The 15,095-nt window shown below is 49.5% G+C and overlaps 1 protein-coding gene across 10 annotated transcripts in view; it reads left to right on the forward strand.

Annotated features, from left to right (window-relative positions):
* Nucleotides 1-14,672, forward strand: part of ATG13 (autophagy related 13) — a 41,242-nt gene extending 26,570 nt beyond the window's left edge. For 4 of the 10 annotated variants that reach the window (XM_014861298.3, XM_014861296.3, XM_014861295.3 and 1 more), the window contains 11 exons: nucleotides 659-755; nucleotides 1,083-1,181; nucleotides 1,950-2,043; nucleotides 5,099-5,197; nucleotides 5,949-6,059; nucleotides 6,467-6,603; nucleotides 8,590-8,704; nucleotides 9,266-9,343; nucleotides 9,543-9,659; nucleotides 10,460-10,588; nucleotides 12,362-14,672. In XM_014861298.3, the coding sequence (XP_014716784.1) occupies nucleotides 659-755; nucleotides 1,083-1,181; nucleotides 1,950-2,043; nucleotides 5,099-5,197; nucleotides 5,949-6,059; nucleotides 6,467-6,603; nucleotides 8,590-8,704; nucleotides 9,266-9,343; nucleotides 9,543-9,659; nucleotides 10,460-10,588; nucleotides 12,362-12,439 (1,154 nt within the window). In that variant the 3' untranslated portion in view covers nucleotides 12,440-14,672. The remainder of the gene's footprint in view (nucleotides 1-658; nucleotides 756-1,082; nucleotides 1,182-1,949; nucleotides 2,044-5,098; nucleotides 5,198-5,948; nucleotides 6,060-6,466; nucleotides 6,604-8,589; nucleotides 8,705-9,265; nucleotides 9,344-9,542; nucleotides 9,660-10,459; nucleotides 10,589-12,361) is intronic. The other 6 variants (XM_014861301.3, XM_070487610.1, XM_014861299.3 and 3 more) reach the window with 2 other exon arrangements.
* Nucleotides 14,673-15,095: the final 423 nt, after the last annotated feature.

The following is a 15,095-nucleotide window of genomic DNA, read 5'->3' on the forward strand; positions in this document are numbered from 1 at the left end:
GGGAAAGACAGGTAGGTGGTCAGAAGAGCTGCCGGGGAATGACTGAATAATTTTCCCCAAAGCTCCAGTAACTCAGTATTCTTTTTTACTCTTTATGCGTTTGTCTGTTTTCCTGATTTTCTACGTTTCTGATGAGCATCAACAATTTTGAAAACTTGGAAATGAAACCAAGAAAACCAGGAAAGCTTTGTTGGAAGTCTCACTTGCAAGGCCCTGGCTCTTCTAGACTTAGTTCTGGTGTGGCAGCTTGGGCGGGAGTGTAGTTACTTCATAAATTGAGGCGCTTGTGTGGTAAACTCCTCGTGCCCCTTTGCTATCTCACTGGACATGTGACACACCTGGGCAGGGTTGGTTAGGACTTGCTCAAGCTTTAGGACTAATAATCGTTTTACCTCTTTGAAGGTAATTTTATTTGGAAATAGAATGCTGTTTCTTCTGCCAGTATTAGGTCAATATAGGATAAATTGAAAGAAAAAAATACATATATATACACATACATACATACCCCCACACATATATATGAAATGGAGGCTTCTGCACTCAAGATGCTAAGTGGGTGCCAGAAATTGTACTGTAGGCTGAATGATTCAGGAAGAGACAGACTTGGGCAGTGCCAGCATTCTCTGGAACAGAGCTATTTATTTATCTTTTCTCCTAGGTTTCCAGACAGTCCGTGTTGGGACTGTGGGCACCCCTGTGGGCACCATCACTCTTTCTTGTGCTTACAGAATTAACTTGGCATTCATGTCCACCAGGTGAGGAAAGAACCTTGGAATCCAAAAGAACTCTTCCAAAGACATACAAGTTTTTTGTCCCCAAACTTCATGGCTAAGCCTACAATTCAGCTTTGCCATTGCTGAAGTCAGTCCCCTTCTGAAGAAGAAAATCACGAGAGAGACCAGTTTCCAGACTGGAGACTCTGAGTGTCCCAGCGTCAACAATGTAGAGCTGGTTGCTTCTATTTAGGGATGCAATAGTTAAGGCCCTAGTGGTTCCTGTCGGTAGACATCAGGCCCTCTGAGGACTTCAGGGGGCTAGCGAGGCATTCTAACGAATACTGCAATGTGCTTATTGCGTTACAGGCAATTTGAGAGGACCCCACCCATCATGGGGATCATCATCGATCACTTTGTGGACCGTCCCTATCCCAGCTCCTCGCCCATGCACCCCTGCAATTACAGGTGAGGCATGTGAAAGGCACTTTCCCCAGTTGCAGCGGGGCGGACGCATCCATCTTGCACAGGTCCCTCGAGCACTTTTGTCAGCTCTCACTGATGGGCAGGGGGCACTGATGGAGAACCCCGTGGCGAGAAATGGAGTGGCGAGCTTCCGTTCTTGCTGCTGCCTCTGAGGTGCACCAAGACTTGAAGTATTCAGCATATCTCAGAAAATTCTTGGACAGTTTGGATCTTGCTGGTAGTGATTTGACTTTTGAGTTGATTTTACTTAGAGACTACAAGAGTGGTAGTAATTTGTGCAATGTCCTTCACCAGTAATGGTTTTCAGGGCACCATTGGCACAATTCAGTTATATGTCAGAATCAAATATCTCCAGGCCTAGATCCCAGAAAACAGAATTCTCTAGAGGCTGAAATAGATGTGTATCAGGAATACTGCCTTTATGTGAAGGTCTTGTAAAGTTGGATAGCTTTGTCTTTGGAGTCTAGATTTTTGTTTCATTGTGTCTCTATTGCTGACAATTCTTTGGCCCCAACACTGGCCAGGCTTAAGAAAATACTCTCAAATGATATGTCAGGTAAGATGTTTGGGTTTAAAAAAAAGAAAACCATTGTCAACCTCTAGATGCTGCTCTCTCTCTCTTTCCGTTATGAACTCTATCTGAAACAATTCTCATCACAACTTTCATCCTTGTTGAACCTCCCTTTGTATCCTTTCTGAAATCAAATGCCATCACCATAAAATTCATGATTTCTTTTCCCCTCACTATAGAACCGCTGGTGAGGACACTGGAGTAACATATCCTTCTGTGGAAGATTCTCAAGAAGTGTGTACCACTTCTTTTTCAACCTCCCCTCCATCCCAGGTAGGGGAGACAGTTTCTGGGGTGGCGGTAGTTATTTGGTACATATATGGGCCTTACGAAATGGTGTCAGAATTTAGATACAGTCTCTTTCGGTGGCACTGGTAATTGTTTTGAGGCGGTTATTTTGAGGGATGAGAAGAGCCTTCTCATCCAGCGGGTGATAATGCAATGTTTCTAGTTGTAACTATTCTTAACCCACAAGATTCTGTGTAACCTTTACCTTCCTAGGGACATCTTAAATTCCCGAGAAAAATCAGTGACAGAATTCCAGATGCATTCTGATACCAGAGAGGTACTCCACTTGACACTTGTTAATTTGCTAGCTGCTTCTCTTTTGAAGCGGTAAATATGGTTCCTAATAACGGAAGGAACACAAAAGGAGCAATCATTATTTAGCATGAAGTGCCAGTAAAAAACCCGCAGTGCAGTTTTTCTTAATAGTTGACACAGATTTCTGCCTAGTGCATTCTCTACCTGAACATTTTTCCCCATTAGCTTTTCCATCTGAGTCCATCTTCAGCGTCAAACCCAGTTTTGATAAAACACAGGCTCCAAACAATGTTCTCGGCTTCCTGGGAGGAAGTGCCTGTGTGGCCTTGCTGTGTAATGTACATGGTACTGAGATGCTTCAGCTAAGGCGTCATTTTTTGCCAGCTGACTGAACTTCAGAAGGCCACATTCCTTCCCTCCACCCTGAGTCGTTTGTCTGCCTCCTGGCCTGCCGTTGCCTGCTCTGCCTGCCCATCATCTCTGTCATTCCCCTCCTCATTGACTTTCACATTAGTTTCATCTAGACCCAACTCAGTTCTGCTTTCCTTTAAACTAGCCCCAGATTACCCCTTTTCACCATCTTATTTTGGGGACCCAACAAGTTAATTAGCTATTCATAAGTTTTTCTTTTTTGTGTTTTTTTTTGTTAAAAATATTTGAATTTATTCCATCCTGCGTTGTTAGGAAATACTGGATTAAAGTTATCATTCTAATCTGTTTCAAAAGCATAAGTTAGGCACAAAAGCTAACCTAATGTGTGTGAAGGATGTTACAAAATCTATGGATCACTATTATTTCTGTTGTCCCGGTTTAGAGTTAAAGAGGTTTTTGTTGTAAAGTTGCAGACAGTTTGGTGATGTGAGAACTGTTATTCCCTCTCTCCCCATCAATATATATAGGCATGAGTGTCGCCATTGCTGTGGGAGGGGGTAGCTCTGGTACACTTACTGACGTAGAATAAGGTGGCGGGGGGGGCGGAGCCATTTGTTGTTTGTGCCGTCGAGTTGATTCCGACTCCTGGCAGCCCTGTGCACAGCAGAGCAGAACCCTGCCCAGTCTTCTGCGCCCTCCTCTCACGTTCCAGCGCTCTATCAGACTGTGCTCCCTGCTGTTCACAGGGTTTTCACAGCTAATCTTTTCGGAAGTGGGTGGCCATGTCCTTCTTCCTAGGCTGTCTGAGTCTGGAAGCTCCGCTGAAACCTGTCCACCATGGGTGACCCTGCTGGTATTTGAAATACTGGTGGCCTAGCTTTCAGCCTCACAGCCACACGCAGCCACCACAGTATGACAGCCAACAGACGGGGGGTGTGGTTCCCTGGCTGGGAAGTGAAGCCCAGGCCACAATGGTGAGAGTGCTGAATCTTAACCACTAGAGCACCAGACTGCGTTTTCACTGTGCATATTAGTGGGAGTAGGTTTTTTTTATAATCAAAAAGTGAATATGTCAAGTTTAATGTTCATTAAACAGTTTTGTTTTACAAGTGGTAAATTCGTAAACAGTAAATAAAGTTATGACTTCAGAGATAGGAGAGATGGTGAGGCTGGGCCTTAGCAAATCAGTTTGTCTCTTTCTCTGATGGTGGAAATTTGACCCGACCCCAAAAGTAAAGGGAAGTTAAGTGGTTTCTGCACTGATGTTTGCAAAAAGGTTTATCGACCTGCGTAAGGAGAGCCTGTCTTTTTCATGGTATCAGTTGCTTGTTGTGTCTCATAGTTTAAAAGTAGATCACACCAAGATCTCGTCAATACTGAGCACCCATAGGTGAGTCAATACTCAGCAACTCGGATCAAGGCTGCTACAGTTTGGTGTAGAAATATTCATTTGGAACCTTGACGGTAGAACAGAGTGAAAATCATTTGCTGTCAGGTCTCCTCATTCTTGTAAATATTGCAGTGGTTTTTTCCTTGGTGTAACCGAGGGAATTGCATAATTGTTCAGCAACTTCTGTTTGAGCTTTTGCTAGAGTCCAGTAAATACATGTTAATGTGATGTTTGTTTTGCCAACAAAATAAGGATCATTGTATCATTTGGGCCCAGAGTTGAGTCAAGAAATAGTTGTGGCCCTGAACCTGCTGCTGTGACTTAAGGCCCTGTCTCCAGTTCTAAGCGCTAACCGGCTCACTGGTGAGACTTGAAGAAGGAACAGCAAGTTCTCCAAGGCCATCAGGGACTATAAGGAAACACACACACACGCACGCACACGCACGCACACACTCAGCTTCCCTGGGATAATGTAGGAAAATATGCAGTCGGGTACGTTAGCTCTTCCAAGTTCCAACCAACAACTGTCAACTGTTTAAACCTGTCCCTGCAGATTCTGGGTCCCCACAGAAAGGTCTTCAGCCTAATGTTCTAGCCTCGGCGTCCTCATTCCTCCTCAGCACACCTTGCGTCTGCTCTCAGGCCCTTCCTTTCGGAGGCTGTTCTCTGACATCCTCCCACCCTCTTGACTGAAGACTGACTAATGCTGGGTTCAGGTTTCCCTGTGTTGCCCAGCCGCCCCCCCCCCCCCCAGCTTGACTCAGCTTTGTTTTCCTCCTGCTCATCAGGGAGACAGGCTGCAGTGGAGCACCCTGGGATAAACGTCTCCTCTTCAGACTCTTCCAGGGGGTCCTTTGGGGAAGGCAGTCATGCAGCTTTCTCCCTGCTTTCACTCCTGACTTCCACTGTGCATTTCAGCCTCTATTGCTACTGCCCCTTCTGGAGTTTTTTTCACTTCTTTCTCAAGTCCCTTTTCTTTTTTCTTCTCTTGTTTCTCCTGTCTCTGTGTGTATCTGTGCACAGTGTGTGTTTACTGTCACAAAGGCACATTTTCAGACCCCTACTCCTGTGGTGACGGACACCCTGAGGGTCCCCATGGCAGGACTGGCCTTTTCCCATCAAGTGAGTCCATACTGGGAAGATGGGGATATAATGAGATGGCATCATTTTATTTAAAAGTTGTAAATAAAGTAAAGTACAGGGTATAACTATTTAAATGTCCCCAAGTGTTCTGTGGGTTATTTTGAGGCTTGATAATTGGTTTTTAAGAGGACACAGTCATAGCACACCAGCCCAAAATAGGATTTCTCTTTTGCCCCTCCTCCTACCATTGATGTGAAAAATACTGGGAGTTATTTATATCTTATTTCCAAATAAACAATCCAAGAGTGGCATTCTTTCTTTTTCAGTATACATAGGAACCCTCCCATACCCAGGGGTGATGGAAGGAATGATTAGAGAAGATGCCTTTTGTTTTAAAGGGACCTCAAGGACGAATGAGAAAATAGAATGACCTGGGAAAAACTGATGACTTTGGCTCCAAGTTCTGCCTAGGCTTGTGCTCCACAGATCAGCTGGGCTGGAAACCAAAACAGTTAGCTGAGCCCCTGGGAAAAGGGGGAGCAAGGAACTCTGGAAGCCTTTGGAAGGTGCAGAGCTGGGAATCCCAGTGCCACTACACACAAGTCTGTTTCCTTATCTAGAACGCAATGGCCTGGTCTGTCTTTAACCCTTCCATCAGGCCCCCGCACCGTGAGGGTGTGGGCTGGGGTCCGCTTCTTACCCTTCTACTGACCTGGATCATTAGTCATACTCTAGGATGGCCTATTTTTTTCTCCTTTCCTCTGCCCCTCTTTGTTTTTCTCTTGCTTAGCTCTCAAGCTCTCGCCTTTCCTATCAACCTGCTGCTCTGGGCGTTGGATCAGCTGACCTGGCTTATCCAGTAGTGTTTGCTGCTGGCTTAACCACCACACACCCTCACCAGGTATCTTTAAAGACGGGAGGACCCTGGGGGCTCCTATGCTGTCTACCTTGCCCTGAGGCAGTGCGAGGCCTCTTGATACGCTGGCATTACTCCAAGTGTTCTGAAGCAAAGCTCTTCGTAACTGGAGGACTGAGGTGACTCTGAGAGGAAGGGGCTTCTTAGCCTTCAGAAAGGAAAGAGAAGCTGCCCAGGTGTTTTCTCCTCTTTCCTTTTGCCTCTGTAGTCATTATCTTGCATGTCTCCCATTAACTGAGTCCTAGAGAGGATACAGATCCAAGGTTTCCTGCCCACTTGGTGGCAGCATTGGTGATGGAAGAGCTGGAAAGCAGATACCATCATGCTAGGTCGTAAGTTTCCCTCCTGACTGACACTGCCATGAGTCACTATTTTTCCATTCTTCCCCAAAGCTAATGGTTCCCGGGAAGGAAGGCGGGGTACCCCTTGCTCCCAACCAGCCTGCCCTGGGTGCCCAGGCCGACCAGGAGAGATTGGCAACCTACACCCCTTCTGACGGGGCCCACTGTGCTGCCACACCTTCCAGCAGGTGAGTTCACGTCTTGGCTCTGCCACTGCTCAGGCTAGCCAGGAGGCCTGTCCTCCCCAACTCATGTGCTTATTTGGTATCAGGGAAGAGTAGCTGTCAACATCAGCTCAGACTTGGCATTTGTGCCCAGAATGTGGAATCCTTAAAGCTCCTGATAAGAATCTTATGCTGCAGCTGGTATGTAAGGAAGCTGACCATGCGCTTTGCTGCCAACAGCAGGGCCTGGCCTGCTAGACCCCTCACCCAGTGGAGGGCCTTCTCAGACATTTTTCTCTGGCCCCCAGATTTATTCCCTTAGAGTTGCTCCTCATTTTTCCTGAAGACCAGAACAGGGTGTTTACCATCACCTTGGCATCGGGCCACAGTGTATCTTGGTGGTGGTTAGGATTGATGTTCTTTTTCTGCTATGTTAGCGCCTCATGGAGATCCTTTAGGAACAACTATTTTTCCTCACTGCAGTTTTTAAAAAATCTTTGTCTTTTCTGATGACAGAAATGATACAGTCTGTAAAATGCAAATTATCAAGACATTGATTAGGTAGAAAATGAAAGTTCTCATAATTCCACCCTGCAGAAATCACCACTGTTACCTCCTTTTCAAAGACCTGAGGGTCTCAGAAGGGTTAAGTAATTTGCCCAAAAGCACTTAGCTTGCAAAATGGCTGGGCACAAGCCCAGCTCCTGGGACTGCAAAGCCTGTGCTCTGTCTTTCCGTGACACTCGGAGTTCTCCCATGGGCAGCCGAGGCTGTCTTGACCTGCTGTGCCCCTCTTGACTGGAAGGCCCCAGAGATCATGACGGAGATTGCCTGACCGCATCTTAAATGCATTTTTGGATAATAGGAATTTCTGGAATTTTTTTTTTTTTCATTCCCACAGTGGAGTGGTGGGAGGGGAATTGTTTGGGAAGGTCTTTTTGTGCTATCCATCAGGAAAAATAATTACTTTCATTCCTGGCTTCCCAAATTTCCATCCTCTTATCCCTCCCCTGTTAGATAATCAAAGGAAGATCTTGTTAGTCATTTTACACTAATTTTCTGAGCCTCGACTCCTGGGGCATGTCTGGGAGTAGCTGAAGACAGGAGGCCCTGTTGAGGGGGTTCTTTACTAAATCCAGATCGTCAGAGCTCAGGGCTCCCTCAGTGCTGCCTGGAGTCCAGGGGCCACTTGGATTGCACAGTCCTCCTGCCCACCTGGAGCCGTTGGCCACAGGACCTTTCCTGTCGGCTGTAGCTTGCAGGGCTGTGTCTGCTGGTCTCACAGCCACAGGATGTCCCCTTGTTTCTGCTGCTTGGAGCCCCCATCATCACGTCATCACCATTCTGGAGGGCTGGAGAGGGCAGGAGTGAGAGCAGCCCAGTTGAAAGGCCTTGCTGAACAGAGGGATGATTGGAGGCAGGGAGCGGGGAGGAAACATAGTACGGCGCACAGAGGACCTCAGCCAAGCGATCTCGTGGGCAGACAAAGGCCTGGCCATCTAGAATCAAATTTGGGACTCTTGACTTAGAATAATGGCAATGTCTCTTGTGAGGTAAGGCTTAAGTTTAACATTGTACTGTAAACTGTACAGTCTTATGGTATTTTTAGATTAAAAAAGATGTAGAAAAGCTGAAACTGAGTCTGAAACAACTAAACTTATAGTTGTTTCTGAGAAATGCTTGCCTCTATGAATGATTGCCCTGTGCACGGTAACTGATGCTCCTCATCGATATTTCAGCTTAAATGTTATGTAAGCTTTACACAATTGTGACACTAAGTTTCACTCAGATATGCATAATTTTAGTTGTTCCAGGAACTCTGCTCTCAACTCAGAAGGGAGGGGGACAATGGCAGCAGCCAGACTGCATTTTGGCATTTGCCATGTGGGTGGGCTGGCAGGGGCACCTCCTGCCCTAGGCTGCAGCCCCGCAAGACGGTGGCTTCACGGGGAGCCGTGGAGGCTCAGCTGTGGTTTGAGAGTGAATACCCACACTACCTTTCTTCTGCAGCGAGGACACGGAAACTGTATCAAACAGCAGTGAGGGACGGGCCTCCCCACACGACGTCTTGGAGACCATCTTTGTCCGAAAAGTGGGGGCTTTTGTCAACAAACCCATCAACCAGGTGATTTTTCTGCCACTGCCACCTGTGGGAATGTCTGAGCCCTTCGAGCGGGCCTTACAGGCAGGGCTCCTAACTTGGGATCTGTAGAAGTGCTGAAATTGCATGCAGAATTGTGGGAGGGTGAATATTTTGTGAAGAGGATTAATAACCTACAACACCCCTCCGGAAGAAGTTTAGAACTATTGTTCTGTGATCTTTTAAGCTTACAGTAGGAGAGGGAGACCAGACGCCTTTTAGCAGAAACACACTGCATGGGAGTGTCATTGTCTCAGCCTAACTTGAAATAGGAAGTTTCTCCTCAGCTCTGTCAGTGAAGAGCAGTTGTCGCTGAAGTACTCTGGGTCGAGCTTCCTGGGGAGCCCTAACCCCTGTTTCTGCTGTGGGCATGTGATGGAAGGCAGCGGGAATTGAGGGGGTCTCCAACAAGACAGGAACCTGAGGGGTGGCATGGTCAGCCTAGGGGTGCAGACTTGCTGGACCTCTAGGCTCCTGGCAGCGTCTACGGAGGCACGTAAGCTGGGGGAGGCACGGGCGCTAATACTTCCTCCTGTGTCCCTTCAGGTGACCCTGACCAGTTTGGACATACCCTTTGCCATGTTTGCTCCCAAGAATTTGGAGCTGGAGGATGCCGATCCCATGGTGAGTCCACCACTGACTAAAGTTTCCAGGGAGAGGGTGCTGTAGTCGTCGTCGTCCTTCCTCCACAGACCCGTAGCCATGCCCGTTGGTCTATGGATTTGTGGCCCACGTTGGGTCCCTTACAAAACCCTTGGTTGTTAACGGTAATTTGCACCCAGAGTGCAGAACCAGCCCCTGCCTCTGCCTTTGTTTGAAACAGGTGAATCCTCCGGATTCCCCAGAGACTGAGTCTCCTCTCCAAGGCAGCCTGCACTCTGATGGCTCCAGCGGGGGCAGCAGTGGCAACACTCACGACGACTTTGTTATGATTGACTTCGTAAGTTGCCATCACTTTCCTAGACCATTGCTGCCCCAGGGGAGATAAACCTGGAGTATCCATTGCACTTGAACAGGACTTCTTCACAGGAATCAGATGAGCCGGCTTAGACAGAGGGGATGGGGCAGGTGGGTGCCCGGCTGTGCAGTTCATGTGGGCAACCTGCCCTCATACTCTGCTTGGGGAGACATTTGGAGGCCCATGAACAATAAGGCATTTTGTGACCAACCATGTGGCATAGTGGTTAAGTTCGCACACTCCGTTTCTGCAGCCTGGGGTTTCGTGTTTCAGATCCCAGGCACAGACCTAACACCACTCATCAAGCCACGCTGTGGCAGCGTCTCACATACAAAATAGAGGAAGATTGGCACAGATGTTAGCTCAGGGACAATCTTCCTCACCAAAAAAAAAAAAAAAAAACCCCACCAATGAGACATTTTGTGCCATGTCTTTGATTGAAATTCGTAATGAAATTCATCTCTAAATGGTGGTTTCCCAGTGGAATCCTGAATGGATAGCCCTTTGGTAAGGAGAGGAGTTTGAAGGAAGGGGACAGAAACCTAATTAGGGGAGAGGAATGTGATCATCAGGATTAGAATTCGATGGGCCAGCAGAGAAAGGTGTAAAGATGCTCCTCCTAAGATAAGCCTGGAGGAACCTCTTTTTTGGTAATTACTGAAAGGAAGGAGGGTTGTTTATAGCTTAACTCCTGTGGTTTTCCTCTGTGGTCCAAGGCAAGCTAAACTGAATCTGTTTTATTTTTGAAGACAAGCTAAACTGAATCTGTTTTATTTTTGAAGAAACCGGCTTTTTCTAAAGATGACATTCTTCCGATGGACTTGGGGACCTTCTATCGTGAATTTCAGAACCCCCCTCAGCTGAGCAGCCTCTCCATAGATATTGGGGCCCAGTCAATGGCCGAGGACTTGGTATGGAAACCCCTCCCCCCACACCTCATCCTCTGACCTCCCGTCCCCCTTTGGTGGTTACTCCTGCTCCACAGGCCTAGAAATTTCTTCCTGTTACTCCTCCCACCCGCTCGCCTCCCATCTTCCCTTAACAGGAAAGAGATACTTTTAGACCATTATCTTCTTTTGATCACACTTGAGATTTGCATCGTGCCTGGGAGTCATTTTCTTGCATTTGCGTGCACTGACTTCCTCCTTTCCTCTGCACACTCCCAGCAGCACTGCCACACTCCTGTCGTGTGGTGCCTGCTGGCTGCTACTTGCTGGTGCCACTAAGCCACGCTGCTCCAGCAGCTCTTTAGCTTGCCAGGCAGATGCCGGTAGTCCAGGGTAGAAGAAATAGGAGGTCCTGACTGCTGGTGTTCTTGCCCTTTCCACGGACAGCCTGTCCCTCAGCTAGTGGTTCTCATGCTTAGCCAGATGTCCTGGGACTGCCTGTAATCACCACATCTCCGCTGAGGGTATTCCCTGTTTCCTGCCTCTGGAGGACAGAGGAGCGCCCTGCACAGCCACAGACTCTGGCTGCCCCACATCATGAGATGTCGGGGTCCCTCTGCTTGAGGTGGAAATAGTGCCTCCTGTATCGAAATTAGAGGAGTGGCTCAGGACCTGGATATAGCTGCCTCTGATCTCTTTAAACAGAAAAGCATGCACAGTAATAATAACATAAGGTAATAATATCCTTAGTAATATTAACATTTCCCGAGGCTTTCTAGGTGCCAAGCGTTTTTCTAAGCGCTTTATGTGAATCTTCAGTAACCCTAAGAGGTAGGTTTTCGTATTGTCCCGGTTGACAGATGAGAAAACCAACACTGAACAAATAACTTGCCAGTGCTCACAGGGAGCCAGCGAAACGAAGCTTTGATCCCAGGGAGTCTGGCTTCTGATTTGAGTCTTTTAACCACTGCCTCCCGAGCCTCTCATTTGAAACGTGCTGGGAAGGAACTGGACTCCAAAGGCTGTCAAAGTGACCTGCAGCCGGTTGCACCGGCCTGCCAAACCCGCCCGCGCTGTCTGGTGTGTCCGGGCCACTTTATACGTTCTGAGGCAGCACAGTGTCCCACCTTTCTGATACCTTGCGCCTGTCAGTAAATCTGCAGATGCAAATTCACCAGTAGAGACAGACCATCTGATTAAGATCCAGTTTCTATTAATAGTTGACACTTGAGGGCAGTTAAACTTAACTCCCTGTGGTTCTGTTTTATGTTCTCTCTCAACCCGCCCACGTCAGCTGATGTAAGGAGGCAGACTCCTAGGCTTCCCCACAGGCTGCTGAGTCGGCATCTCTTGGGAGCGTGGTTGGGATGCCTTGTTCCTGCGGGACTCTGATGCCCGGCACTGGGTGTGAAGAAATCTTCCATAACCTTTTCTTCATTGGTAGTACTCTGAACCTGCTGTTTTATTCTAGTGTCAGTCTAATCAGTGCCAAAGATATTTCACATGTAATTTCTCTGCCATCCTGTTGTTGGCGTGGTCCTTTTCTATCTCATTAAGTGTGTGGCCCACTTGGGTTTCCTAGGCTGTTCTGTCCACCCTCCAGCCCCCACGAAACCCTGCTGGACATAAGCCCGCTGTCCGGTGCCTGTTCAGCTGCCCTGCCTTCCCTGCTCTCCCAGCTCAGCCCTGCTGAGCCGGCTGTCTGCGGCGCCCCCTTCCTCAGCCCGGGGGACTGGGCAAGCTGCCTCTTCAAGGCCCTGCGTGAACAGGCCGCTTTTCTCTCTCCGCCCGGTACAGGACTCGCTACCAGAGAAGCTGGCTGTGCACGAGAAGAATGTCCGAGAATTTGATGCCTTTGTAGAAACCCTGCAGTAAAAGTTGGTGTCCTCGAGTACCAGCATCCCCTCTCTGTGGTCCCAGGAGACAGAGAGCCTCTCACTCATCAGCTGCTCGCATCCCTGGTCCTGCTCCAAGCCAGGTGGAAGGGAGGCTGGGGACCCAGACATCCCTGCTCTTGCACCTCCTGGCAGCATCAAGCCAGTGATAGCATTTGAGAGGACTGAACCTCTAGCCTTGGAGATGGGAAGACGGTTTGTAACAGAGGGGCCTCCACAGGGCCATCTGCTTACAGCACCCGTCAGCAACCGCTTCACAAAGGCTGTCGTCCCGTTCCTCCTGCTGCCACTCCCCGCCCCGGGTCTGCCCTGCGGCTGGCCGCTCGCCTGCCTGCTGTACCATCAACCGTTTGACATTCCAGCTGGTGGCCCAGAGTCTGGTGTGGAGGCAGAAAGAGGAAGGAGACAGTGCTGGGAGGAAGAAGGAAGGACTCCTTCAGGCTCTCCTTGTTGTTTCCTTTAGTTCTGGTATCTTCTTCCTCTCTCTCCCCCCTCTCTGCCCCTGTGCCTATACTTTTGGCAATATGACAGGCCTCCTGCCCAGGCGATGAGAACTCCAGAGTCAGCCTTTCCCGCCCTCGAAGGTTGTGCCGCTCATCCCTGAACAGAAGGTCCGAGCAGCCCTGGTGGCTGCCGTGCTCAGCTCCTCAGCTACGTGGGGAAACGATCCTAGGACTGCGTCTAGGATTCTGTCATTGGGCATCAGCAAAAGTTCTTCTCTTCCCTTCCTCCCTCCCCCTGTTGCTGCTCCTTGGTGGTAGAACACGCTAATTATTTATTACTTTCAGAGAGATCAGATATTTTATAGAGAAAATACGTCCGAGGTTAGATGTTTTCACTTGGGGAAGGTGGCCTCTCTCTGGGGCAAGCCTCCTCGGTGGAGGTTCCTCAGAGTCCGGCTTGCTGCCTGCAGATCTTCCTTCCCATATGTTTAGAGCAGGATCCAAGAAGAGGGCTGGCTGAGGGCAACAGAACCTCCCAGAATCGCTGCATTTGAACTGACAACAGGCTTTCCCTTGGACGTATTCCTGGTGAGAGCCTCGAGTCTCTCAGCTTCTGCAGACCCTCTTCTGGCCGCCCAGCAAGTCTTGGGTGCCAAATGTGATGACTCCCCAGAGTTGTGCCACATACAGTGCCCCAGGGCCATTGTGGCTGCCCTGCAGTGGCCCTGGGGAAGGACAGACAGGCCTCCTTCTGGGGTACTCGTTCCTCTTTCTTGGGGCTGAGTTGTGGGCTTTTTCCTCCTTCCGCCTGGGCCTGGCCATCACCGTCCTTTAATCCCAGGGTCTGTACACTGCCCTGAGGTTTACTGGTTGGATTGGTTCCTTGTGAAGAAACCAAAGCTGGGCATACAGTTGACTTAGCCCTTCGGGTATCGTTACTTGAGTAAGCGCAGTGCCTAGCCTCCCCCACCTACCATTTGTCCCTCTCCCACTAACTGGTAGTCCTGGCCCAGGAGAGCTAGGCCTGCTCCCACCCTGGCCCGCCCGGGGTGGGCACTGGCAGCAGCTGTTCTGCAGTGGAGCAGGTGGCCCTCAATTGCTTGTTAGTAAATGCATGTGACAGTGTTCCCACCACAAGGCTGACCTCCGAGGGCCAGAGTAGGCTCTGTTGCTGTCTCAGTTAGGCTGAGCCCTGCCCCGTTGCATGCATTCCGCTGCCACAAAGAAATGTTCCCAGCAGTGGTGTCCAACTGGCCCTCCTGCCTTTGGGCCAGAGCACACCGATGGCCTGCTAAACCCATCCAGATTTACCCGCAAGGCCCTGGCGCTGAGAAGGGTGAAGGCCTGGTACGTTTGATTGCCTCCCCCGACTGGCCCCAGGATCTCAGCTGCTGCCCTCCATCCGAGGCCAAGCATGGTGGGGCCTGTTAGCCATTGTCTTCTTTGACTCCTGACTGTCAGCCTCTGCAGGCAGCAGCCTTTTTCAGGACCCCATCGGTGAGAGGCCAGGGAGGCTGAGCCCTGACTTTGAGCTGAGCCTGGGAGGAGCAGAGCAACTGTCAAGGCCGGCCCTTGCCCCTCAGCCCTGTCCGAGGCCAGGTATGAGCCCTAGACTGACCCCTGCAGCACCCTGGGACAGGGCTGGGGCCAGCCACCTGAATCCAGGTGGCACAGGCCCTCCCGCTCCTCCAGCCTACCTTGTTTGGAAGTACGGAGCTATACTTTAAAATGTATTCAAGAGGTTTCCAATAAAAGTTTTTCTGTACTTTACAGCCTCCTGTCGTGCAAGTTGTCTAAAATCCTAGCCAACTCCCTCCCACTTCTGCGTAGGCCCAGGTCACCGGCAGGCTCTGTGGAAGGGGAAGAGCCGTGCGTGTGAGCACAGAAAGGCTGCAGAGTCAGGCAGGCTGCTTTGAATCTTGGGGTTTGGCCACTTCCCAGCTGTGCAGCCTTCGGCCCATCAGGAAACCTCTCAGAGCCTCCGCATTTTCCTTGGCTGTAATGTTCCCATTTCAGCGGCTTGTATGCAAATACTGAGTGAGATAATGTGTATGAAGTAGACGTGCATGTGAAGCGCACCCATAGCACAGTCTCCGTGAGATGGAGGCCCTCATCCTCAGCTCTTTCCCCTCTGCAGCACAGCTCACCACTCAGCGGGAAAGACAGCTGACGGGGCACTGCCGTGTTTGCAGT

This window comes from Equus asinus, chromosome 17 (genome assembly GCF_041296235.1).
Source record: "Equus asinus isolate D_3611 breed Donkey chromosome 17, EquAss-T2T_v2, whole genome shotgun sequence".
Classification (NCBI taxonomy): domain Eukaryota; kingdom Metazoa; phylum Chordata; class Mammalia; order Perissodactyla; family Equidae; genus Equus; species Equus asinus.